At 29.0% G+C, this 27,541-nt stretch overlaps 4 protein-coding genes across 8 annotated transcripts in view; 1 reads left to right on the top strand and 3 right to left on the bottom strand.

Moving 5' to 3' along the window:
• Positions 1–7,881, bottom strand: part of LOC123259981 — a 44,314-nt gene extending 36,433 nt beyond the window's left edge. For all 4 annotated transcript variants that reach the window (XM_044720835.1, XM_044720836.1, XM_044720837.1 and 1 more), the window contains exon 1: positions 7,761–7,881. The gene's annotated coding sequence lies outside the window, so the exon portion shown is untranslated. The remainder of the gene's footprint in view (positions 1–7,760) is intronic.
• On the bottom strand, positions 7,835–11,668 carry LOC123259982 (developmentally-regulated GTP-binding protein 2). The gene is made up of 5 exons (XM_044720839.1): positions 11,468–11,668; positions 11,078–11,388; positions 10,267–10,697; positions 9,032–9,233; positions 7,835–8,753 (listed from the first exon to the last, which is right to left on the bottom strand). The coding sequence occupies exons 1-5, from the start codon at positions 11,529–11,531 to the stop codon at positions 8,667–8,669; spliced, it is 1,095 nt and encodes a 364-aa protein (XP_044576774.1). The 5' UTR covers positions 11,532–11,668; the 3' UTR covers positions 7,835–8,666.
• Positions 11,669–12,811: 1,143 nt separating this feature from the next.
• Positions 12,812–19,376, top strand: LOC123258580 (NEDD4-binding protein 2-like). 2 transcript variants are annotated; one of them, XM_044718682.1, is made up of 4 exons: positions 12,812–13,000; positions 13,124–17,751; positions 18,888–19,177; positions 19,260–19,376. In XM_044718682.1, the coding sequence occupies exons 2-4, from the start codon at positions 13,159–13,161 to the stop codon at positions 19,321–19,323; spliced, it is 4,947 nt and encodes a 1,648-aa protein (XP_044574617.1). In that variant the 5' UTR covers positions 12,812–13,000; positions 13,124–13,158; the 3' UTR covers positions 19,324–19,376. The 2 variants fall into 2 exon arrangements, with proteins under 2 accessions (XP_044574617.1, XP_044574618.1); XM_044718683.1 differs by lacking the exon at positions 12,812–13,000 and having other exon boundaries at positions 13,156–13,290; positions 13,391–17,751.
• A 363-nt stretch (positions 19,377–19,739) lies between these two features.
• Positions 19,740–26,051, bottom strand: LOC123259090 (MAPK/MAK/MRK overlapping kinase-like; the record flags this gene model as incomplete). The annotated part of the gene is made up of 7 exons (XM_044719357.1): positions 19,740–20,224; positions 20,643–21,115; positions 22,592–22,901; positions 23,186–23,469; positions 25,077–25,278; positions 25,750–25,839; positions 25,927–26,051. Coding segments are annotated over 7 exons (1,761 nt in total), but the record flags the coding sequence as incomplete, so codon positions are not given.
• Between the last annotated feature and the right edge of the window lie 1,490 nt (positions 26,052–27,541).

The raw sequence follows: 27,541 nt of genomic DNA, 5'->3' as shown, positions 1-27,541 counted from the left end.
ATTCCAAAGTGTCAATTCACCCGTGACAAATATTGTTCTTTATAATATTTTCACTTGTATTTTTATCTTCCCTGAAAAATATGTATATTAAATAAAAAAGCTACAATATAGAGTGTAAAAAAAATTCGTCAAGTAGGTGTAACTTTCTGTAGTCTTCTTCTTTGCGTTCACTCAAGACAAATCACTGAAGAGGAAACAAGTAGACACGCTTTTGATCGATTCGAAAGACCCTTGGGAGTCCTGTCGAACCGGTGGCGTAAACGTGAATCAGACTATCTGTAGGAAGATATATGTATAAATTTTTAAGTATGTCTAGGTACAGAGTAACTGAAGAAGAAAAATGAGTAACGAAAAGAACAACGAAAATGCGGTTAAGCCAGAGAGTTAAAGAGGGTGGTGGCAGGTGGTCTGTTAAACCACGTTATTTTCTTTCTACTTTGTCCTTGTGATGAGGGTCTTTCAAACTGTGATCCAATGAAATTTGTACCAACATCCCTTGGCTATCTTGCTTTGTGCACAAAATAGTTGATAGCATAAAAGAAACAATTTAATTTTTCTGACCCACAAAAAAAAACGCCATTCGGCCATACCCGACATGGATAGGTAGATTTCTTGTTTGAATATTGAAAAAAACACGTTATTAAAAGGCAATAATGTCCTAAAATGTATTTTTGCAAATAACGATATGAGACTGACTACAAAAAATAGATATTCAAAGATATCTACCTAAAAAATAGGATTTGTAACAGATGAAAGTCACTCGATGATAAAAGCTAAAAATTAATTTATTTTTGATTTTTTTTTAATTTTCCAAACTCCGAAATAAATTGAAAAAAGTATCAAAAGGTAACGAATAATAGCTCAATTTGAAGATAATTATGTAAATTTGAACATAAATTTAATAGATTTGAGCTATCTTTTACGGCTTAAAAATTATTTGAAGAAAAAGAGCCGAAATATGCTCATTGAAAAATTTTTGAAACTTTTTAAATTCATGGAATTAATTAAAAAAATCATCAAAACTAGACAAATGATAGTTTATATTAAAGGTAATTACATAAAATTTAAGATAAATTTGATAGATTTCATTGATCTTTTACACCTGGAAGATTATTTTCATGAAAAATACAAAATTCAAAATTTTTTGAAAATGAAAAAAATTTTCAACACCCACAACTCGTAAACTAATCGGCCGATTTTGCTCATCTTCGAATTTGATCTTGATATTGATCCACAGAATAAGCCCACAAAATTTCATAAAGATCGGTTGAGAACAGTGGGCGCAATCCTGCTGACATGGCGCGTTATATATACATACATAAATACATACACAGAAAGAAAAATTTCTTGATTGGAGAACAAAATTCTTGGCTCAAGAAAATTTTCGGGTGTCTGAAGGAAGACCGAAGTTGTGTTGGCCGAAGTAAAAATTTTTCTTGAAATTCTATTCTTGGTGGAAGTCATTTTTTCTTAATTCAAATTATCATAAATACTTGATACAATAAATTTTTATATTTGATCAAGATTTTTAGATACTTTAGGGAAGCAGCGCCACTTACTTCAGCTGAGAAAAAAATTTTCTCACCTTGAGAAAATTTTTCTCTTGAATATTTGATACCCATTTTATATTATTTTAGCGTGCAATTATACATATTGAATGAAAAAAAATGATTCAATATTAATTGATCTTCCTATTTGACATGTTAATCAATAAAAATATTAATGAAAATTTACTTCTATCTTTATATTTAATTTTTTGGAGGAAGAGAGAAATTTTCTCAAGAAAAAAAAATTTACTTCTATCAAGAACTAAATTTTTTGGAGCAAAAAGCTGAATTTTCTGAAAACAACAAGATTTTCTTGACTTAAATAAATTTTCTTGGATCAAGATACGTATTTCTTAAAGCAAGAGAATTAATTTTGTTGGAATAAGTGAAATTTCTCGTGTCAAAAAAAAATTTTTTTTCGCTCAAGAAAATAATTAAGAAGAAAAATATTTTCTTGGCTCAAGTGAACCTTTTTTTTTGTGTATATAAACTTTTGAGCCAATACCATTTTTCGACATTACTCGATGAAATGAAACATATTATGATAAATTTTTCTAAAAATTACAATATGAGACCGGCTACAATAGATAAATTTCTAAAGAAATCTACCTAAAAACTAATAACCAAAAGTTTTACCTCACCTGAAATTTGAATAAAGATTAAACAAATAGATACTAGCTATAATTATTACCTATATTAAACAGATGAAAAATTTCCTTATACAAACATACAAATGACTCGATTTATCTTGATAATTATCATCATTATTGATATTACGAACGATTATAATCTGATAGCTAGTTGTTAGACTTAAAAGTTATTACTGAAGCATGCGAATAAGAAATAAAGTCGGAAGAAAAGTTATATTTTTTGAACTGATAGGGAGGGGTCGTAACCATGAGGAACAGGCGGCACGTCAGCGGAGGTTGACAATGGTGGGTGAATAAGGGTGAATAAGGGTGAGGGCAGCTAGGTGGTTATACACGCAGGGGCCAAGAGGGTTGTATTATTATATAGGTAGAGAGAGTGCTGGTGAGAGAGAAAGAGTGGGTAGAAGAGCACGCTCGTGGTGCTGGAGGAATCAATAGGAGGTCACTGGCACCAACAGATACAATCGGCAAATTTCAAGTACTCGTGGGCTCAACTCTTGTAGGTAGGTAGGTAGAGGACGCACATTCAATTGCACTTGAGCGTGTGCCTCTCTGTACTGTGGCTTGTTCATCCTTTTTGGCTTAATCTATATAATATAGGATATACATTAACATCTATGTAGATGTATATAGATATAGATATTCAGTCCAACACTCTCGATAGCACCCTTGCCTCAAGCATCGCCCTCAGCGAGTCTCAAGCGCTTTCATCGTCCTGGCAAAAAGGACGCTTTGGCGCCGGCGCGACAAACGATTCGTTAATTTCTCGCTACTCGGATATATATAGAGAACTGGAGAAGTAGAGAACCAGAGAACCATACAAGAGTAAAGGGTCTTAACTTTAATGTTGGATTTTCTTCCTTTCACGAGCAAACACTTTTGTACAGAGCTTTCAAGGGTTTTACAATCGACGGCTCTGTACTGGCTTCCCAACTGTCCCCGATGTTGTGCCTTGTAGTACAACACATGGGGTGAATTAGTACAGACACGCTAATACGCTTTAAACCTATCGGATGAGTTGTCGAAACTGGTAAGAAAACAACCACAATGTTGGTTGAATTAATTCATTAATTAATTTAAAAATTACATTTTTTTAAAATTCCCAACAGCAGAAAAACAGGGAAAAAACAAAACGTATTTTTCAAACCACCATTTTGTGAAAAAAAATTTTTTTTCTTTAAAACGTCTCGTAGTGCGATAACTAAATCCTTCCTTTTTAAAGACTATTAATTGTTTTTTATTTTTGGTCACTGGAAAAATTGATATCCTGCACACCAGGATGTGCCATTTTTTCATCAGTCTCTACTTTGCTGGTTTGCTGCAGTTTTTTGAAATTTGATTTTTTTTTTAATTTTATTTATGTTTTGTACTATTTAAATATCAATAAAAAACATGACACTGAAGTTTAGAGATATCTGATAATTTTTAGAATTTTTTTAACAAACAAATTATAGCAAGAAAATTTTTTTATTAAATTTCATTTTTAGAAGCTCTGAGAAATTATAAATGACATTTTTATAAATAATTTTCTATGCATAGTTCATTTTTCAAGAAAAATCAAAAAATTGTTAAATGTCTGCTAACCAGCCTCATTAAAAAACTTATAAAAAAATGGATGGTAAAAATATTTGTTATTTTTTTTTATGGCGACCAAAATAACACCTAAAATTCGAGCTTCTACACGGAAAGAACAAGATGACACTGGATATCATCCCAGATTACACGGAAAAAAGAAAACTCAAAAATTTACAATATAAAATGTAAAATCGGTCCCGCCGTAATCAAAACTAGAAAAATTACAGTTTGAAATAACATTTTTCTAAATTCAATTTTTTAATTTAATATTCAGAGCTTTCAATGTAAATATTACATTCTATAATGTAATTCTTATAGAATCTGTAATAAATACAATCTGAAACGAATTTTTCCAGTATTCATCACGAAGCGCCACATTGCATTATATACTGTAATTTTTCGAGTTTTTTTTTTCCGTGTATACTTAGTGATATCTGTGGTGAAAAAAAATTTCAGATAGTAGCTAGAAAAATCCAGATTATACTGCGTGATATCTGGATTATACTCATTGTAATTTGGATTATACTAGCTACTACCTGAAACTTTTTTTCACTCAGTATAATCTGGGATGATATCCAGTGTCATCTTGTTCTATCCGTCTGGTTTGTAAACCAGAATACCCCCTTAAAACCTGAAATTGATTTTTGCTTTAGTACAATTAATTTATGAAAGAATCCATGAAAACAATTAGATACTTAATTGATGTTGGAGATAAAAAAGCCTAACCGTGGAAACTCAGCTCTGAAAGCTTCGCTCTGGCTGTCCTGTTATAGGAAATAGTTGAACGTGTGCCAGGTTTGACAGAAGAACAGTGTCGGCACAAAACAAGTAATACATTGGCAGATTGTGTGCTAGGATGAGTTGGAAGCACCCTCTCTTTCAGCTTTGTTCTCGCTCTTGTGCATCTACTATGGGAGCTGGTTACTCCACCTCCATCGCTTCCGTATTCCATCTTGCTTGTGCTCTCTTCTTCACATCCGCATGTCTTTATATCTGTCCCAGTCTGTTCTGCCACCAGACTGATGTCTCCATAAAGAAGACTACCCGAGCAGAGTTAAACTCGTCTCTGTCTGGTGTACTGAGTGCTGTTGGGTGAACTTGTCTTGATTCCATCCTCAGTAGTATCATGGAGAATTCAACCGGCTTTATAGAACCGATTCTAGCGGGTGAAAGTGTGCGCCGGAATTCAACAACGGGGTGTATGGCGAACGTGGTTGGAAAAAAGAAAAGCAACCACCACACAACGTGTCTCGCGTGGCCGAGACTTGATCGATCGATTCTCTTCCAGTCGGCTATTGCCAAGCTACCTCCGCTACTGTACTATGTGTTGTTTTATATTATATGTGCCACATGGATATATATCTACTCTGCATACGATGCCCCTGATGCTATTGCTACTTCTACTGCTATGAGACAGAGAAGAATTGAGGTCTCGATAGAATAGCCGATGCTTTATATCCACTTTTATTTTTATGCTTTTTTATTTAGTTTTTTTCATTCAACATCACCATTTTATCTCACCAATTTATCTACTGTACTGTTTCATATGAATTTGTTGTTATTTCTTTTTTCTTCTGAAAAGTGTCTTCTAGTCAATTTAAATTTAACTTGTCTTATGATGAATTTTTTTTATCATCTAGCCTCATAAAATATAAAACCCCCACTATTAACTTGACAATAAAATTTTTAAAAAAGCGTAAAAGTTTACCAGCATGAATTTAAAAGCTTAAAACTCATTAATTATTTATACACCTGGCATAAATAAAATGTATTAGCATGACATTAAATCGTGACTCTCGATATGCGGGGCTGTTGCACCCAGACCTTTTTTTTTGTATTATATTATTAAAATTAACTACCTTCAATAGTTGAGTTGAGTAAATGTATGTATACATTTATACACCTTATATACCTTATTTATTGGTAAGCACAAATTCTCTCGCTCGCTTACGATTAATTCATGATGAACGTGCCATTAATCGAAATTTCGTATATCCGATTGCTCCAGTAGTGAATTCACAGCATTGTAATATACATATACAATTCTCATCCTCTTCATTTCCCCCGTAGCTCAATCTCTCACTCTCTTTCAGTTACTCATCTCTCTTCAATATTGCATTGCAAAATCGTTGATCGCGTCAACGTGTATCAGGATAGCCGCATTCACGGACGTTGATCGGCTCGACAGAGATCCTGAACGAAATCCAACGAATATGATAGAACGAGATGAGATAACTATTCTACCAGGAGGAACATAACAATACTATACAATTGTAGAGTACGAATGTGGATGGATAGATAGATGGATTGATGTTCAATCATGATGACGATGACGATGACGATCCATGATCATCATGATTATGATGATGACTACGTTGGTATTGTAGAATTAAACGTACACCAGATTTTATTTCAAATTGTTCGACATTTTCCTCATTAAATATTGTTTTGACAACTTTTTACAGCTCCCTTTTTTTTTTTTATTTTTTTTTACGTTCGTTACTAACAGCTTCGAGCTTCCCTTCCGCCCACTATTTACGGATTATCGCTGGGTGCTCTGAACTAAATAAAATAACAAATCAATTTGGAATATGAAATCAAATCACAGTAAAAAAGCAACATATACAATTTAAAAATAAAAATAAAAAAAAATAGCAATAATAAAAATAAAAAAAAAATTATTACAACACCTGAATTAAATAATTAGTCGTCAGAGAAGCATACAGCCGTTTTATGGATATTGATTTTTAGCATGATCATCAATATTAACAGACGAGGTGAATATTTTTGAAGCCCAGTGTTTTCTCGTGGTTGTATGCACACGATACGACACCCATAGTGTTCTATATGTTTAAAGACGTACCCTTACGTATACTTAGATGCTTTTTATATCGATTTTCTCGAGTAAAATGTTCTGCTGCGGCAGGTGCGAGGTTTACCATAGCATGATGGTGTTTACAGGGGGTAGTAGGGAGGACTACTACTATACGTCTCTCCTCCTGCTAACTTCGTTCAGGGTTTCCTTACTTTTATATCCGTACTTCCTTCACTCTACCTAATACCATCTCTTTTGATATTACATGACATATATATAAATTTATATACCTACGTGAGTAATCTATGTGGCCCCATATATATATATTAAACGAGTCAGCACACCAGTAGTTAGCAATACACCAATCTATTGGGGTTTGGGGTATTATATTATTCGAGAGAGACCATGAGTCATATTACTTGCACATGAATGGATGAATAGAGCCAATGTACAAATGACAGAGATAAAGAAAAGGGGACATTAACCGGATTTCCCGAGGACACGTCATTGTCATTTTGGGTATCTCAGACAAAAGTACAAAATAAATTATATTAAAAGGATCTCTTATCATCGATGGATGTTTAATTAACTTGGTTATTTATTATCAGTTTGTTTGCTTTTATTCAGAAGAAATATATTTAAGTTGTAAATAAAACACATTGTATTTTATTTAGCAAGTCAAATAGGGTCTTGTCGCCATACTTAGCTCGTCATGGTCTCCAGTTTTAGCTCTCAATGGCCGAATATTCATGTGTTTCTTCGCCGTTTAAACGTGCTCGAGACACCGGAAAAGGGTTCTACACGATTAATCAGTTTTAACCGCACCCGATCTAATGAAAATAAATGAAAAAAAAAAATTATTTTTAGGTAATAAATGATAGAAAATTTTATAAATTATAAAATGACGCTGCATTAAATAAAATATTTAGGCTGTAAGGGTAATGATTAAATGTTAAATAAAAATGTATACATTGGTAAGTTTAAAGCAGCGTGTCTTGAAGAAAAAGGGAATCGATCCAACACGTTTAGTTGGTGGATTTCACGTCAACGAAAAAAACATCAGTGAACTCGAACCATATGTCCTGGTTACGAAACTACTAAAGAGTAAGAAACTTTGGAGTAAAAAAAAATATATATTTAATCCAACAGAACATTTGCTCCTGATCACGTTACCTTTTATACGAGATTAAGTCACACACTCTCTTTTCCTCTTTTCCTCTTTAACTATCTCCTGTACTCTTGTTCTCTTTCTCTCTCAATCTTCTGGCACTTGGTTTTTTTTTTTTTTTTTTTTTTTTTTTTTTTTTTTCAAATCAGACAACTATCACAAGCTATCACTGCAGCGACAATTTAAACGTCGCGTAATTCACGTACCCGCAGACGTGAATTATAAAGATTGTTTTAATAAAACCCGTATGTTTTAATTTATCGAGTTAGTTACGAATATTTAAACTCAATCGTGACACAGTGGGACACTGAAATAAGCTACTCTGTAACGTTTCACGATTGTAATATTGTAACTCTACAGGAGCACGGGTATACTTCGACACAAGGGTGGTGTTTCACCAGAGAGACTCACAAGAGAGGGGTGACCCTGGCCGGCTTTGCCAGATGGCGCTGCTAAGGGTTGTTTTATATATATGTGCTATAAGACACCCCAATATTCCGCGATCACTTTTTACTACCCTGTCAACACGACTTTTATTACATGAGGTGGTAGCACAAATAGTCTAAAAAATAAAAAAAAAAAACTATCGTTATTATTCTTATATTATTCAACGATTTCCGCTGAATTATTACGCCAATTAAATCTTTGAATTTAAAATTATATAATGAACTAAATCATAAAGAAAACTTGGACAAAAAATTTTTAATAAAACGTTACCTGTGTTGAATTTGAATTTTACGCGCCCGGATATTTAAGCGCTATTTATTCAAATTAATTTATTTTTTATTTTATATATATTTCTTTTTTATTTTATAAAATAAAATTAGTTTGTTATATATGGAGTAAAAATATAACGGTTTTTTATTATAAAATAATAAAACGAGGTTTGGTGATTAGTACAAAAACCTCATTTATTTTTTAACAATCTGGATAACATCTTCATCATTCATTATATGTTGAATACCCACTCGTTGAGGTGAATACTTAGTACTTGTACCCTGTAATTAAATAAATAATAATTACAATGAGTTTTATAAAATACAAAATATTAATGAAAATTAAGTTAGCCAACATCTAAAAATTTTGAGAACTTTTTTATTGAAAAAATAATTAAAAAAAATTTTTTTTTTAATTTTATTTGTAAAAAACTTTCAAAACTGTCAGTGTAATTTTTAAAAAATATTTTTTTGTTCTAGTTTAATTATTAAAAAATAAATCAAAAAATTAAAAATGTCTGCTAACTTTAATATTATAAAATATTAAAAAAAAAAATTACCCAAACGAGACAATATTTAAATTGAGCAACAAGAGTTCGATGAATTGCATGACAAACATGTTCAACAGTAACTCCTCTTCTTAAAATTAAACAATCATCAAAATCTGGAGGTTGTCCTGGTTTCTTAGTGTACACTCTGATCAGTGATAAATATTCCCATAAAATTTCCAGTAAATAGTCCAAATTTAATTTCATGTTACAACTGAAATCACAAACAAAAATTTTATTATTTTTGTTGTTTTATAATTTATATTCTTACAATGAAAGCCGTTAAAAGTTACCGTAGTTCTGTCTCAATTTCTCATAAAACACTAATAACGTGAACGAGATAATGAATCTTAATTTCAAACTTTTAAAGAAGACAATGAATCCTAATTTTCAAACCTTTGATATTCATTTACACATTTCTGTTACATGAGTTTATCGTTCTAGATCATCTCAGATTATCATCTTCTATAATTTGTATAATTTGTACCACTGACTTTAACTCTTAAATTTTTAATGCTCAATTTTTATACTCAAATTTATTTTTTTTTCTTGTATTTGTCATAATTGTATTCCAAAGTAAAGTAAAGAAAAACGATCAATTCTTAATATCTAATATTTTTGAAATTTTATATTTTCATTAGTCATACGTGTACTTTTATTGTAACTCTTTTTGTATACTTTTGCCATCTGGCTATACTGCCTTGGCATTGAAATTAAATAATAAATAAATAAATAAATAAATAAGAGCGAGAAAGACAACCTGGGTAACTTTTAAGAGCTTTTACTGTATGTACATTGCCTAGGGTGTGCCAAATTTAAACTTCAGTGATAGACCTTACCTCTTAAAATTAGAATTTTGAGTTCCGCTTTTAACAGGAGTTGTGTTTGGGCATTTTCTGAGATATTTTGAGCGTAAGGGATTTATTTTATTTTCATATAATTTTTTAACAGGAGTTTTGTTCAGGCATTTTTGCGGAAATTTCAAAATTTCAAAATTTGGCCAAACAAAACTGCTGTTAAAAAATTATAAGAAAATTAAATAAATCCCTTACGCTCAAAATATCTCAGGAAATGCCCAAACACAACTCCTGTTATAAGCGGAGCTCAAAATTCCAATTTTAAGAAGTCCATCACTGAAGTTTAAATTTGGCACACCCTAATATTGCCGGTTGGCGTTAAATGAAATAAAATAAAATAAATAATAGTATGTTAAGATTTAGTTAATTTTATATAATTCAAATACTGACCTCACTACGACACTATTAGGCTGCCTAGCAATTCTGTCAACTTCTTCAATAGAAATTTGATCAATCTTATTATAAACATAAAGGCAAGGAAGATAAACTCTGTTAGCATTGATAACATCGATTAATTCATCCGCAGTGCAGTCCTCGCGGAACAATACTTCAGCGTTGAATATTTTATACTCGTGAAGAATCATTTGAACGAGCTTTTCGTCGCATTTAGTCAACGGACAAGTCGAGTTGAAAGATAAACCGCCACCCTTCTTTATTTTAAAGTAAATATTTGGCTTTCTTTTATTCAGCCGAATGCCCACAGACTCCAACTCTTTTTCCAGTAATTGTCGCTGGACATCTTGCTTCGTTGCGTCCAACATCATCAGCACCAGATCTGCTGTTCTTGCTACAGCTATTACTTGCCGTCCTCTACCTTTTCCCTGAAGAATAAAGTGTCAATAGTAATTATAGTGGCTATTTTAAACAAAGTGATTATAATTAATCATCATAATTAAATAAATAAATTATATAATAAATAATAAATAAATAAATAAATAAATTTAATTAATTAATGAAAATTAAAGTAGCAGATATTTGATAATTTTTATAATTTTTTATGGAAATAAATTACTGCAAAAAAAAATTTTTTTTTAAATGGACACTTAGGAATTTTATAAAATTAAAAATGCAATTTTTTAAAAATAATTTTTTAGAATTAATTTATTTGTTAAATAAAATTAAAAATTGGTCAAGTGACAGCTAACTTTAATGTCATATAAATTTATTATAAATAAATAAATAATTAAATATTTAAACTTACTTGAGCAGCTCCTTCAATGATACCAGGTAAATCTAGAAGTTGTATGTTAGCACCCTTGTACTCAATAACACCCGGGATGCAAGTAAGTGTCGTAAACTCGTATGAAGCCGCTTCAGACTGTGTATGAGTCAGGGTGTTCAGCAATGTTGATTTACCCACAGAAGGAAAACCGATTAAAGCAACTCTGGCATCACCAGATTTCAACACATCAAACCCTTCACCTTTTTCTGATTTTTTAGAACTCGGCTCCAAAAGCTGAGATCTGTACTTTGCCAATTTAGCTTTTAGCAATCCAAGATGATACTCCGTTGCTAATTTAAGTAAAGAAAAAATTAATAAATAATTGTTTCAATAATTAACATTGTTAATAAATAATGATGGTTCACTAACCTTTGTTTTTTTGTGTTCGAGCAATTTCTCGCTCAATTTCGCCGATTTTTTCTAAAATACCCATTTTTTTATTTTATTCAATTAATTAGATGTACTTAAATAATAATTTTTAATTTTATTAAGATAAATTTGGCTATTAAATATTAGTTACTGAAAGTCTGTTATAAAAAGAGGTGTATCAAACTTAACCCTAATAATTAGAATTTGATATGATGGAAAATTCTTATTGAGAAGTGACAACTAGCGACATTCGTTTTAAAAAATTACTTATCGTGAAATTGTTGCAATGGGAAAATTAAATTGTTGTATTTTATAAATATTTTGTTTGTTTAATATATTTTCTATTTCGCAATAATATGTTAAGAAAACAATTATAAATATTTTATATCTTGATATATTATTTATCTGAGATTTTTAATACTTGCTTTAATTTTCAGTGAGATTAATTTATCATCATATTTTTCAAAACAAGTATCGAAAATTTTTTTTTATTTAAATAAATATTAATAAATAAGAAATATGACATTAAAGTTAGCAGTCACTTAATTTTTTTCAACAAAAAAATTATATTTAGAAAATTGCATTTTTTATTAATGAAAATAAAGTTAGCCGACATCTAAAAAATTTTATTATTTTTTTTATTAAAGAATTATTACAAAAAATAAAAAAAAAAAAAAAAACATTTTTATTTGCTAAAAACTTCAAAAACTATAAGTGCAATTTTTTAAAAATATTTTTTAGTTATAATTTAATAAATTAAGCAAAATAAAAAAATCAAAAATGTCGGCTAACTTTACTATATATTTTTATTATTTTAAATTTCTACATGTCAATTTTTTTTTCTACTTTTTTTTTTGCCATAATTTATTTGTTAAAAAAATGTTTAAAATTATCAAATATCTGCTAAATTTATTGTTATGAGAATTAATTTAGCAGATGTTTAATAATTTTTTGAATCTTTTTGACAAATAAACTATAGCAAAAAAAAATGAAAAAAAAAATTGATATGGAGAAATTTTAAAAAATTAAAAATGCAATTTTTTTTTAAGTAATTTTTTGGAACAGATTTGTTTGTTAAAAAAAATGGTCAAGTGACTGCTAACTTTATTGTCATTAATTTATTAATTTTCATATAAAAAATAATGAAAAAAAAAAACTAAAAAAAATATATTAGTGATTTACTATTTTTTTCAACACAATTTTTATCGTTCAACAAGAATGAATATCAAAGGCCATCTTTTATATTTATTCTCCACATATTTAAGTGATGTCATCCCATGTAGTTTTTGCAGTTTTTGCACAAAATATTATCAGTTGATAAGTAAGCTTCCTAGCAGTGTAATAGTGCATTAAAATGGATACTATATACTATAGTGTTTCCCAAAATTTTATTTTATTTCTTTCCTGCTCTACGCATATTTCTCAATGTTTATTTTTGAGGAACAGTTCATTTTCTAATAGTTATAACAATTGAAATAGTTAAAAATAATTTATTGTGCTACAATAAATTCATTAACAATATAAAGTATACATGTAAGTATGTAATGGTGATTCTATAACTGATACATGTATTGAATATCATATTATATTAACAGATATATTGATAGGTTACGTGGAATTCTTTACGTATGACTTCACTTCTTTGTGTTATTACAGATAAGGTAATGCTGTGGTACTTAAATTGAAATAAAATGGCATCAAACGATCAGTGGCCTCCCGTAACATCCTCATCCCTTGGAAAAGGTCAAGGTGGTGGTAGAAAAAATGACAACAATAAAAATAATAGCAACAACAACAATAAAAACAAAAGCCAACAGCAAATGGTAAGTGATCTTGTCATAGAAATGTTCCAGAGTACGTTAGAGCATGATGTGATTCTATCAATCGCTGAAAATTGTAATTGGGATTTACAATTCACAATAGATTCTTTGATTACACTGTCAGCGACTGTTGAGGAGAAAAAACAAACTGACAAACCAGTAATGTCAGCTACTGTTTCAAGTTCAGACAATCCCGCTAATTTATCAGTAGATTCAACTACCTCGGAAGAATTATTACGCATGAATGAAGATGAGTTTAAGCAACAGCTTGAGGGATTTAATAAATTTGAACAATTAAAAAAAAATTCATCCAAAAATAGGATGGATTCTTTTCGCGATAATATATCTAAGTTAGATACTTGTGCAGCTAATGCTGCTGCTAATGAATCTCCAGTTAAAGTTGATGGAAAACGCATACCCAGTTCACCCTGGAAGAAATCTACAACTCCTTGGAACACTGTCGGTGACTCAAAGAAAAAAAATGACGGTAGAGTTTGGCAAAGTAATTCTAATTTTTTGGCAACTAACTTTTTTACAACTAACAATCCATCTCAGAATTTACAGAATGATTATTTTTATCAAATATCTTCAAACCCGCAGCGTAGTCAAGATCAGCAAAAATCTACCAAGTCTAATAATAATAATAAAAAAATTAATAAAAATAACAGTAATTTAGTAAATAAACGCAGTGATTCTGAACTATGTGGCTTGAAGGTTCACTATCGTCAATCTGGAACTGAAAGCAGTTCCGAAGACGATGACGCAGATGTCGTTGTTGAAGAAGAATATAATGACTATGATAGTATGTCTGATATTCCAGTAAATGTATCCCAATTTTTATCATCTCCAGTTCAATCTTCACCTTCTTCATTAAATACTCAACCCAGTACAGTAAAGCCAATGCGCGTTAAGTCTCCGGTGAAAAGCCCGCAAAAAAATCTGCATGATGTTACAGTTGAGAAGATAAAAGCAGCTATAGCTCACGGGGATAAAATAATAGTACTTATGCGTGGTCTTCCAGGAAGTGGCAAGTCTACTGAAGCTAGAAATTTAATATCCTCAACTTTGGCTAAAGATCCGTCAATTTATGTATTCAGTACTGATGACTTCTTTCAATTGCACAATCGCGGGGTTTATACGTATGACCCAACAAAACTGAGTGAAGCTCACTCTCGGAACCACAGTCGGGTTTCAAATGCCATGAAATCAGGCAGAACCCCGATAATTGTCGACAATACTAATCTTCAGATCTGGGAAATGCGTCCTTATGTTATAATGGCTGCTGATAATGGTTACATAATAGAAGTATTAGAAACAAACACTCCTTGGGCTTACAATGTCAATGAGTTGGCTCGTAAAAATACCCACGGAGTTCCTAAAGAAAAAATTCGTATTATGCTTGACAGATACGAAAAAGGAATAACTGGTCAGAAGCTTATGGATATTTATTCACTTAAATATCCGAATAATTTTAACCCAATAATAAAAACTCCGACGCAATCTCCAACAATAAATAGTACAAAAGAAGAACTTGTTGAAAAAAAAAGTATAGATCAACGGATTGAAAATAATAAAGTTGTTCAAGATAATAAAAATTCTTTTAGCAAATATTTGCAGAGCTTGGCGCTTCCTGAAGTCTTGCCAGAATTAAATGAAGTATCAAAAATAAACATTGAGGAACTTGGGAAGGAAAAAACAGATGGAGTCAAGCCAGATGACAGTCAAATGCTTCAACCGTTGGGTGCAATTGGATCTGAGAGGAAGAATAGTGTAGTACATTTAGATTTGATCAGTCCAGTACGAGAAACTGATGAAATTGACCGTGAGGTGAATGATAATTTCAATATTTTACCACCTTGTTGGGACTTTACTTTGCTGTTAGATGGAAAGACACTCCATAGCAATCATCTTGAAGAAGAATACTTCTATGAAAAGCCCAAAGGTTCTCCGGTTGATGCGGATGAAATCAGAAAGCAGGATGAAGAATTTGGTAAAGAAGGTAATAGTGGAAAAGTCAGTCCTTTGTTTACGGAAGAAGAGAGCTATCAAGAGTCCGAGAAGAGTTGTGATGGAATGGAGGACTTTATTAAAGAACTGGCGAAGGAATATAATGAAACTAGTGGGTTTGATGTCAAAGAATCTACTGTAATTATCACGGAAATTATCGATGATGATGAATTAAGTCAGTTGCCGGATAATAATACCGACTCTTCTGAAGAAGTTAAAAAAGATTGTGTTGATACTGTTACTAATGATGAGAGTGAAGAGGTTGATAAGGAAAAAGAAGATAATATTAGTGATAATGAAGAGCTACATTCTTCTGATGAAGATGTAATGGGGCTTGGTGAGTCCAAAGAGAAGATTCCTTGGCCAGATGTAGATTGTCTTGATATTGATTCTGAATTTTTAGACGACAGCGTTGACGATACTATTGGAGACGAGAGTTTAAGTGACGATGATGCTCGAGAAGCATTAAAAGAATCAGCTTTAATCGGAAGTCCTGAATTAAACGTACTTGAAGATAAAAATGAAGAAATAAAAGAAGCTACGAAAGCTCCGGTTACTTTTGGGACAATTGGGTCGATTTTTAATATTATTAAAACTTCTATTTTAGGAGAAAGTTCTGTGGGAGGAGCTAATATTGATAGTAATTTGGAAAAAAAATTCCAACTGGAAGATCAAAAGGAAAATTCTGAATTACTTGATTTAGAAGCAAGTGATAAAGAAACAACAAAAATTGACGAGCTAGTGGAAGAACATACTAAGGAATTAATGAGTGAAAATCTTGACACTTTGAATGCTGAAGAAGATAAGATAGATAATATAAATAGTATCACTTGGAAAGAATCACCGTTTCCGTTGGATGATGTGCCGAGTATGAAATTAATTTTGAATGAGAGTTTAAATAAAAAAATAATCTCGACAAATGATGCAGGTACCAACACATCCTACTATGACTTTAATGTTTTGTTTGTAGGAGGAACTGCTGATGCGAATTATCGTGTAATTGACACTTTGAATAGATCTATCAATGAGGGAATGCCTTTGGTTCAATCAGAGCGTCCGCCAGTTAAATTGATGCTTGATAAAAGCTCAATGACCGATGATATGCTTAACCGTGATGTTGAAGTGCAGCAAGATAATTCTGCATCGAGTATTTGTCAACTGGTTAATTTGTTTCCTAACATTCCGAGGGATTATTTGATTGATATGTATGAAAATTTGTGTCATAAAGACTTTAATTGGACTGTAGATGTTTTGTTGGATGGTATGCCTCAGGATGGGTCTATTGACATGCATCGTACTACAGAGGAAGAAAAAACAGAGGAAGGGAATGAAGATAATGATCAAGTTGAAGATTCGAGCTCAAAAACATCTACTGCAGAATTATTTGATTTGTTTCCTGAGAAAAAAGTAAAAACAAGTCAGGAAAATTTAGAAAAGACTTTTTTAAACGAAGAAGAAAAACAAGAAGCTATATTAAGTGAGAAAAAAAATGAAAATGATAAAGAAGAATTTAGGTTACAAGAAATTGAAAGTGTATTGAACAATAAAACTGACACTGATATTTTCGACGATATTTCTTCGCATTCTACAGCATCTACCAGTCGTACAGACTCTATAGAAAATGACAAGTCTTCAGAAGACGAAGAAACTGTTGAATTGAATCTCGGGTTCGATGGAATCCGTGTACTGGAAAATTTATTCAGTAATCCTGATTTTCTTATCCCAGATGGTTTCATGCCAGTTATCCAAGTTAAAAAATCAATGGCTAAAGAATTGTATGCCTTATGGATTGAAAGTATGTACACGCAGTTGACTTCTCGGCATGAACAACTGGATAATATGATTGCTAAAGATGCGGAATACGCTAAAAATCTTGAGAAACAATTAGAAGAAGAAGCGTGTGCTTCTTCAAATGAAGTCTCGAATTTACAAGAAAGTATGGACCTGGAATTAGCATTGAAATCTTATAATGACGCTGTAAAGGAAACAGTTATCGAAGATTCACCGGATGACGTTATCTCCCAATTGTCAAGGCAAGCGCTTTATGAATCATTGCCTGGTATAGATCCGAAAGCTCTAGATGAGGTCTTTAGTGCTCACGGTCATAATTTAAAAGAAACTTTTGAGATAATTAAAGCCAGTACTGGGAGGTCTATTGCAGCCGGTGTTACTAGAGAAGAAACTTTTGTTGACAAAGTTAAAGCTAATATTAGTAATAATAGTAGTGAAGAGAAACTAAAAGCAAGAAGTATCACTCCGGTTATTGCTGCGAGACCAGACTCGAGAAATTCACCTAAAATTGAAAGTAAAAATGATAAAATTAAAGTTCAAGCGGATGTTGATAATGCTAAACAAGAAGCTCAACGGAGATTTTCATTACAAATTGAAAATTTTAATAAAGCTGCTGAAGCTTATCGACGAGGGTGTCCAGCAGTTGCTGCTTATTATTCAGAAGTTGTGAGTATTAATCATTAGTTTTATTAGGTTAATATTTTCAAGTGGGGTCAATTATTTTAATTTTCATTTTTTTGAATCAAATTTCTACTTAATTTTATTGATATATTATTTTTTAAATAGATAAAAAAATGAACAGTTTAAAAAAAAAAAAGTTGATCACAATTTTAATAAATTTTAAAAAAAATTTATAAATTTTTTAGAAAATTGTGATATTCATCTTTTTTTTTTTGATTGTTCGTTTTTTTTATGTACTTTTCCAAAAAAAGAAAGTATATTAAAAAAAGATCAAATAGAAATTTAATCATTAGTTTTATTAAATAAATATTTACAAGTATGGTTAACCATTTTAATTTTCATTTTTTTAAACGAAATTTCTATTTGATTTTATTGATACATTTTTTTTTTGAAAAATACACAAAAAATGAACAATTTAAAAAAAAAAGTTGATTATCACAATTTTAACGAATTTTCAAAAAAATTTATAAATTTTTTAGAAAATTGTGAAATTCAATTTTTTTTTAATTGTTCGTTTTTTTATATACTTTTCAGAAAAAAAAAAAGTATATTAAAAAAAGATAAAATAAAAATTTAATCATTAGTTTAATAAGTAAATATTTAGAAGTGTGGTCAATCATTTTAATTTTCATTTTTTTGAATGAAAATTCTATTTGATTTTATTGATATATTTTTTTTTAAATACATAAAAAATGAACAATTTAAAAAAAAAGTTGGTTATCTCAATTTTAACAAATTTTTAAAAAAATTTATAAATTTTTTAGAAAATTGTGATATTTAACTTTTTTTTTTTTTTTTTAAATTGTTCGTTTCTTTATGTACTTTTCAAAAAAAAATATATCAAAAACAGATAAAATAGAAATTTTATTCAAAAACATGAGAGCCAAAATTTTTTTTTCAATTTTTGAAGGCAAAAAAGCTATCAAAATCTTTATTTTTTTCTTTCACGACACTTTTTATCATAAATGCGCCGTAAAAACAACTAGAATCAAATAAAATTAAAAAATATTAATTTTTCACCTAAATATGGCCAAAAATATTGTGGACCCCTCTTGTAAATAATTACCCTTTATTAACTAGATAATTTTTTTGATATGAATTCTAATTAAAAAATATTTCAGTCACGGCAACATGCCAGATACAACAAAGAAGCTCGGGCTGATGCAGCAAGTGCTATGGTCGAGGCACAAATACTCGATAATGAAGATATCCTAGATCTTCATTATTTAGTTGTTCACGATGCAATTATTGCTCTGGATACATTCTTAGATTATCACTTGAATAAACTTATCAAGAATAACAAGCGCTATGCCACTGTATATATTGTCACGGGACGTGGTAGTCGAAGCACCAGTAAAATGAGCAGAATCAAACCAGCAGTTTCGCGAAATTTAATCAATCGCAATATTCGGTAACTATACTTTATTTTTAATAAATCTAAACTTATCTATTAATTGTAAGTAAATTAATAAATAAATTATATTGTTTTTCAGGTTTTCAGAAGCAAATCCAGGCTGTTTGAAAGTAACTCTGCATCGTAAAAATGGAACAGACTGAACAGTACATACGTCTGTGTTCATTTTAAATAATAATAATCATATTAACAGTAATAATTAAAATAGTAATAACTAAATTAGTAATATAAGTAAGTTTTATAAAAAACGATATTATTTTAGTTTACATAACTTTTTTGTTGATTTAATAATCAACTATTATATAACTAACGGAATTTTTTTTCTATAAAATTGGATACTAAATGTTTTGTCAAGTATCGAGTTAAAAAAAATTCACGGTCTATTTGTTTTTTTAAGCGTAAGATAATTAGAAATTTAAAAAATATTTTTTGTTTTGTAGTTTTTTATCATACGATGCGTAAAGCAATATTAAAAAAAAAATAATAGTTTAATTTATTAAATTTTATAAAAGTGATTAAACTATAGAATGAAAAATATATATTCGTTAGAAATGCGTGTAATTTTTAATCATTGTTGGATTAACATTAAAGTGCCATAAAAATTTTTTTATCAAGGCTCTAAATGATATTGTATCGAAAACAAATATAAATTTTCTTTTCTTATTTTATACCAATCCATCAAAAAATGTTCCATCAAATCTTCAGCTTTTTTAAATTGTTACATAAGTATTAAATTGCAATAAATTTATGATATTGATACAATTATTTTATACTCCTTTGCCCCGTAAGCGTCTAGCAGGTGGTGCTTTTTTAGCAGTTAAAATTTTTCCAAGGGATTTAGTAGTTTCATGCTTAGCAATTTTTTTAGCTGGGCTTTTTATGTTGGATGATCTGGTATGCGGAAGAGTTACTCTTGTTTCTGTTATAGTAGCTAATCGAGTTTTACGTTTGTTATTTTCAAGAGTAACATTGTGTTGAGGTGCTGAAATTGTTGGAGCAGCTTGCTGTCGGTCAGGAATTGATCTCTGAATTTGAGGTAGATATCTGAAAAATATTTATAAAAAATTTTAAACAATCATTTTCATTTAAAATATTTGATTGTTATAATTAATGTATACTGAGAAAACAAAAATTTTTGTCCAGAAAAAAATTTTATGCCTCAAGAATTGTTTAAAATAAATTTTGTTTTTTTTTTCACAAAAGAATATCAATATCTATTATGGTAATAAAATATTAGCATTAATTTTGATAGATTAACAAACGAATAGGTTCACTTGAATTAAACAAAAAATAATTCGATCAATTCTTGAGATAAGAAAATATATTCTTGAAAATTATCAAGAATATATATTCTTGTGACAAGAAAATTTTCTCAAGAGTAGTACTTTTTTTTCTCAGTGTACACTACCGATCGACGTTCTTATGCAATAAATTAAATTTCTTCACCATAAATGTAACTTACGTAAATCGACTATCATCGTGTTGATCTTTAGCATTATGGATTATCTTCGACCGGAAATTCGGATAAAAATTACGTTCTCGAAGATTATACTGCGGAGTAAAAGTAGAAGGAATTTGTTTTCGAGTTACTCTTGCATCACCAGTTTCACCAGATACGTTGATATTAATTCTATTATTATTATTCTTAATCAACGGTAATTTACAAACACTTGCTTTTGATCCAGGTGATTCTGATCGTTCAGTTCGCGTTGTGTAAAGACTTTTTCTCCAAGACTTTTCAGTTCTCGTCCAAGAGTTATCAGTCCTCTTTGAAGAATGAATCATGTACAAAGTAGTTTCTTCTTTTACTTTATCATTTAACTTTGAAAAGCTAGATTTGATGGTATAGTTTTGACGACTTGGACTTGAATTAATTGTTCGTGATCCTTTGGAAGTTATTTCTTCTATTACTTTAGGTCTTCTGGTACTCAAAGGCTGTATAATCAACAATAATTAAATAAATAATAATCCCTACCGTATAATAAATACAATAAATAATTTTCAAAATATGAAATTAAAGTTAGCAGTCACTTGATCATTTTTTAATTTTATTTAACAAAAAAATTTGTACCAAAAATTGTTTTTAAAAAAATTGCATTTATAATTTTTTTTTTTCATTTCTTCATTTTAATTTTTTTTTCTCATTTTTTTTGCCATAATTTATTTGTTACAAAAATGATCAAATATCTGCTAAATTAATTTTCATCTATAAATTTAAATTATATGAAATTAAATTTAGCATTTACTTGATCATTTTTTAATTTATTTAACAAAAAAATTTGTTCCAAAAATTATTTGTAAAAAAATTGCATTTATAATTTTTTTTTTTTTTCATTTCTTCATTTCAATTTTCTTTTCTCATTTTTTTTTGCCATAATTTATTAATAAATAAATAAATAAATAAATTTATTTATTTGTCACAAAAATGATCAAATATCTGCTAAATTAATTTTCATCTATAAATTTATTTTATATGAAATTAAAGTTAGCAATCACTTGATCATTTTTTAATTTTATTTAACAAAAAAATTCGTTCCAAAAATTATTTAAAAAAAATTGTATCTATAATTTTTTTTTCATTTCTTTTCAATTTTTTTGCCATAATTTATTTCTTACAAAAATTCTAAAAATTATCAAATACCTGCTAAATTAATTTTCATTAAATTATTAAGGGGGTATTCTGGTCTAGAAGCATTAAATTTCAGGTAATTTTTAAAGTAACGTAAAAAAAAAGCAATCAATATTTTTACCATCCATTTTTTTTATAAGTTATTTATTAATATTATAAGAATACAGAAGAGAATAAAAAAATGAAAAAAGTTGAAAATTCAAAAAATTAGCAGCTGATGAAGAGGGGAAGTCTCCAAAAATTGGCAGGTGACGATACCCACGATTCCAACCCTCCTAGCAATCGGAAAAAAAAAATAAAGAAAATTATTAATCTAGAGTAATGTCGCTATGGTCGGAACTACGGAAAAGTTAAAAAAAATTTTTTCTCAAAATGGTGACTGCCTGAAAAAAAAAAAAAAATTTTTTTACCACTTTTTTTGACTTTCGAATTTTTTAAAAATAGTAAAAATTGAAATTTGGAGATGAATGTAGTTCCGACAATAGCGACATTACTCTAGATTAATAATCTTTTTTAGTTTTTGTTTCCAATTGCTAGGAGGATTGGAATCGTGGGTATCGTCGCGTGCCAATTTTTTGAGACTTCCCCTCTTCATCAGCTGCTAATTTTTTGAATTTTCAACTTTTTTCATTTTTTTATTTTTTTCTGTATTCTTATAATGTTAATAAATAACTTATAAAAAAATGGATAGTAAAAATATTGATTGCCTTTTTTTTACGGCACTTTAAAAATTACCTGAAATTTCATGCTTCTAGACCAGAATACTCCCTTAAATTATTTACTTTATATCGACGGCGTTTCTCTGATGCAATGTAGCTGAGAAGAACAGGATTACCAGGATTACGCCATTGACAAGATTCTATCGGGGGTAATGTGAAGCTACTTGCTTGTCTAGGTGGATCACTTTCTTTTAGATTATTGAAATATCTGTGATCCAGCAATCGCTTAACATTACTTCTGTTTTCAGGATCATAGACTAGCATCAGTTTTAAAAGCTCTTTGCCTGTTTCCGTTACGTGAGGCAGCAAAACCGTGAATCCTGAGCCATTTCCTTTGCTAGGAAAAAAGTACTCACTATTTCGAGATTTATTTCTACAAAAATTTAAGTGATTAATTACCAGAAATAAATATAAGTAATCAATAATCATCTTCAAGATTGAAGATGATAGTGAAGTTAGCTGACATATGTCTTCTAGGATTTTCTTCAATAAATAAATTATAAGAAAAATTTTACTTGTAGATATGTCAAAAAGTTATTGTTACTATTTTAAAAAAAATTTTTTTTTAATAGTAATTTATTTATTGTAAAAGCCTAAAGAATGATGACCGATGTCTCAGTCTGCTAACTTCAGTTTCAGGATTAATTAAAGACATACAATCTCCGAAATTTAGCAATAACTCGAGCATGAGGTGTCCCCAAGATCGCATGAATTTTGGCTATTTGGTCAATCTCATTCGACCCAGGAAACAATGGCTTCAATGACAACAATTCGTAGAAAACGCAACCAATTGCCCAAACGTCCATTTTGGGCCCGTAAAACCCGTTGGTCAATAAACACTCTGGTGATCTGTACCATCTTGTTGATATGTATTCAGTGTATGGTGGCTTGCTGTAAATTCCTCGAATAGAACCCAGATCACCGAGTTTCACCAAGTCGCCCTGATTAATGATTAATGATTCAGTTTATCAAAAAAATCTAAACTACTAATCAAGATTTTTTGTAGTGATGTGAAGATTATACTAATAGCTTTTCAAGTTAGTTAAAAATTAAATTTTTTTTTACTAAGAATTTTTAGATGTCGGCTAACTAAATTTTCAGTGAAATTGAGGCCAATTTTAACTTTGGTCAAATCATAAGAATTTTCTGGTAAATTAAAGTCTTTTTTTACACGCTTTATATTAGCTTCACTTGTATGTCAGTAAAAAAAATTTTATGTCGTAAGAATTATTATAGTATTACACAGTAAAAAATTTTTTATTAATGGCTAACACTTTTGTGTATGAATTTAATACAATTGTTTTCAATTGACAAGTGTTGAATTAATTAAAAAAAGTGTCAAAAATTTATTATAAAAATTTTTTACCCGAAATTTTTTGACTAAAAGATTGTAATAAGACTTTGGGAAGAACTTCCACGAGAAATTATAAATTCAAGTAGCTTGCAAGTCTTCAAAAAAGAAGTCTTCTATTATTTATTAAATCTCGACAAATAGAATAACGTCTAATATAATGAAGAGTGAACCTACGATAAAATCTCAAATATTGTATACTACGTCAAAAATTGATTCTTTACTGACTGTGATAGAGATAAAGTCAGTTCAATACGTAAAATTACTAGTTGAACTCAGTAAAAGTGAAATTAAGACTCTGTACCTTAAATTCTTCTTTTTACACGCTTTATATTAGCTTCACTTGTATGTCAGTTTGTCAGTATGTCAGTAACTCTCCGTGGGTAATCTGCGCGCCTGCGGCCTTCCTTGGTTCTGGTAGCCGTTTCTCAGGCTCGCTCTCCGAAATCGAACTCTGATTCCCCGTATTTATAATATTTATAAATAATTATTTTTTATTAGCTTCACTTGTATGTCAGTATGTCAGTATGTCAGTATGTAACTCACCGTGGGTATTTTGCGCGCCTGAATATTTCTTATAATCAACAAATAACAGTTTAAAAAAACGAAAAAATCGCGCTTTTATAAATACACCAAGCTAAATAGTAAAAAATAAAGAATAGTTTAAAACAACTAAAAACACGCTTTTTATAGAAAACCAAACTAAAAATAGAAAATAAATTTAAATTAAGAATAGTGTTAAAAATTTCAATAAATATAAATTAATAATAGTGTAAATAAAAAAAAATGTATTTTATTTTAAAAAAGCGTGGGGTGCTTTTAAGATATTATCAAAATGATAATCACTCTACTCATATCTGTCAATAAAATATTTATAACTATTGACACCATGCACCTCACGCTTTTTTTAAAATAAAATACATTTTTTTTATTTACACTATTATTAATTTATATTTATTGAAATTTTTAACACTATTCTTAATTTAAATTTATTTTCTATTTTTTAGTTTGGTTTTCTATAAAAAGCGTGTTTTTAGTTTTTTTAAACTATTATTTATTTTTTTCATAAAAAATTAGATGTAAAAAGACCGTCAATAATGTTTCGGTGAATTTTGAAAAAATTGGTTTCAAAAAAATGATCAAAGGTCAATTGACAAGCACGTTTTTTGTTTGCTTCACATCACTAACTGTTGTTACCTTCACAAGAATATTTTCGGGCTTAATATCACGATGAAAAATGCCATGCTTGTGCAAGTGTTCAAGTCCTCTCAAAAGCTGGTATAAATAAATTTTAACTTTCTGCTCAGACATAACACGATTCTTGCGGCTTTTTATCAGATCATACAGACTCATGTCCATTAATTCAAAAATTAAAATTACTCTACCAGTCATGTGATTGCTAGTTCAAGTAAATAATTTTAAATAAAATCAATTTTAGTTGACAATTGATTAATGATATTGAAATTAAAAAATATCTGATAATTTTAACAATTTTTATAACAAATAAATAGTAATAAAAAAAAAAATATTCTAAAAAATTCGCACTTGTAATTTTTTTCATTTTTTATATGTGAAATTTTTTAAATAAATTTTTTTCATAAAATTTTTGGATGACATTAAAGTTAGCAGTCACTAGAGAATTTTTTAATTTTTTTAAACAAAAAAATTTGTTCCAAAAAATTATTTTTAAAAAATTGCATTTAAAAATTTTTTAAATTTCTACATGTCATTTTTTTTTATATTTTTTTTTGCCATAACTTATTTGTTAAAAAAAATTCTAAAAATTATTAAATATCTCCAATTTATTATCATAATTTTTAGATGTCTGTCAATTTCAGTACCATGTTAGTGAAAAAATTTTTGAACTTACTAATGTGATTCAATCAGGTATAAAATATTTGGATGTCGAGTTATTTTTCTCATTACTATTACTTCGGAGCTTTCAAGCATTTCATTCATCCTAAATTTAATTTTTTATTTATAGTATTAATCAATCAATATTTTATTATTATTATGATTAGTAAGTATTGATAATATTTAATCTTACGATGAATAAATTTTTTTTAATTTCTTCCCAGCGTAATAAGCGCCAGTTATTCTGTCCTGACATTTCAATACTTCGGAAAATGAACCTTCTCCGATTTTTTGTACAACTTTATATTCTGAAAATAATTATCAAGTTATCGATAAACATTACTAATTAATAAAATGAACGTAAGAGTTAATAATAGAGTAAAACGTACTTTTAAGAAATGACGTTGACATGATTGATAAATAATTTTTCTTGGTTTCGTAATGAAACCACCATATCATTCAAAATATACATAAATTATTGATTGTTTATATATCTTATTGAGGCTTTGAGGGTAAATAAAAACTATGAAGAACTGATTATTTGTTTTTCATAGTTATCTTCAGGTTGTAGAATAAATATAACAAAGAAGCATATTTTTTTTTTTTTTTTTTTTTTTTTTTAGTGATATCAATATTTTTGGAAATATACTTTATTGTTAAAAAGGTAATAGCTATTTAGTCGGTCCTTCATTAATGAAAGAAAGAAAAGTTTTAGCAATTTGAAAAAAATTACTAATGAATTATTAATATATGTAATAAAAAAAGTGGGTTTGATGTCTGAGAATCACTTAAATCTATTAAGAAGATAGATTACAAGAAATGAAAATCTTACTTTAAAGAAGAGATTGAAGAAGATTAATAATTCTGTTATTTTGGACTTTAATTATCTATATTATTAAGAGAATAAGAAAATTTTTATGTCCAGGATAGTCATATGATAAAATCGGTTTTTTTTTTTAGTGAAGTTTAGTGTCATTCCAAAGGTCTCGATTTGAATTTATGCCTTTTCAAGATACCGTATCATTCTCACCGATAGTCAATTTATTATGATAAGTAGGCTGCATTCAAAAATTCTCTATCTCTAAATACATAATAAAGAAATGACCTTGTATCTTGTGAACTATTGACATTTTTCAAGATATAAACTCATCCCGATGTTACACTTATCAAGACCTTTCATTTGAGTACCCACATCATTTTTTCATATATTTATATATATTATATATATGTAAATATGAAAAATATATCAAAAATGCATGTGGGTACTCAAATAAAAGCTCTTGATGAGTGTAACATCGGGATGAGCTTATATCTTTAAAAACGTCAATAGTTAACAAAGTACAGTGCAATTTAACATAATTAAGAAACGATTATTAATTATTTGCTTTATTAAATGATTAATTTTGTTAAATAGCACTGTACTTTCTCAACTATTGACATTTTTTATTATTAATTTTATAATAATTTATACATATTATATATATATATATATATATATATATATATATCAAAAATGCATGTGGGTACTCAAATGAAAGCTCTTAATAAGTGTAACATCGGGATGAGCTTATGTCTTTAAAAACGTCAACAGTTAAGAAAGTACAGTGCAATTTAACATAATTAAGAAACGACCTTGTATCTTGAGAACTATTGACATTTTTAAAGATATGAGCTCACTCCGACATTACACTCATCGAGACCTTTCATTTGAGTACCCACATCAATTTTTCATCTATATATATATATATATATATATATATATATATATATATATATATATATATATATATATATATATATATATATAT

The sequence above is a fragment of the Cotesia glomerata genome, linkage group LG2 (assembly GCF_020080835.1).
Source record: "Cotesia glomerata isolate CgM1 linkage group LG2, MPM_Cglom_v2.3, whole genome shotgun sequence".
In the NCBI taxonomy this organism is placed as follows: domain Eukaryota; kingdom Metazoa; phylum Arthropoda; class Insecta; order Hymenoptera; family Braconidae; genus Cotesia; species Cotesia glomerata.
Note: the sequence above shows the minus strand (reverse complement) of the source record. Positions and strands in the feature narration are given on the sequence as shown.

Excerpts from the sequence above, each read along its gene's own strand:
- LOC123259982 (XM_044720839.1), bottom strand. The coding sequence starts at position 11,531 with ATGGGTATTTTAGAAAAAATCGGCGAAATTGAGCGAGAAATTGCTCGA. Across the intron at positions 11,389-11,467 it reads TCGAACACAAAAAAACAAAG|CAACGGAGTATCATCTTGGA; the intron begins GTTAGTGAACCA and ends TACTTAAATTAG. Across the intron at positions 9,234-10,266 it reads CCTAATAGTGTCGTAGTGAG|TTGTAACATGAAATTAAATT; the intron begins GTCAGTATTTGA and ends TTGTGATTTCAG.
- LOC123258580 (XM_044718682.1), top strand. The coding sequence starts at position 13,159 with ATGGCATCAAACGATCAGTGGCCTCCCGTAACATCCTCATCCCTTGGA. Across the intron at positions 17,752-18,887 it reads CTGCTTATTATTCAGAAGTT|TCACGGCAACATGCCAGATA; the intron begins GTGAGTATTAAT and ends AAAATATTTCAG. Across the intron at positions 19,178-19,259 it reads TTAATCAATCGCAATATTCG|GTTTTCAGAAGCAAATCCAG; the intron begins GTAACTATACTT and ends ATTGTTTTTCAG.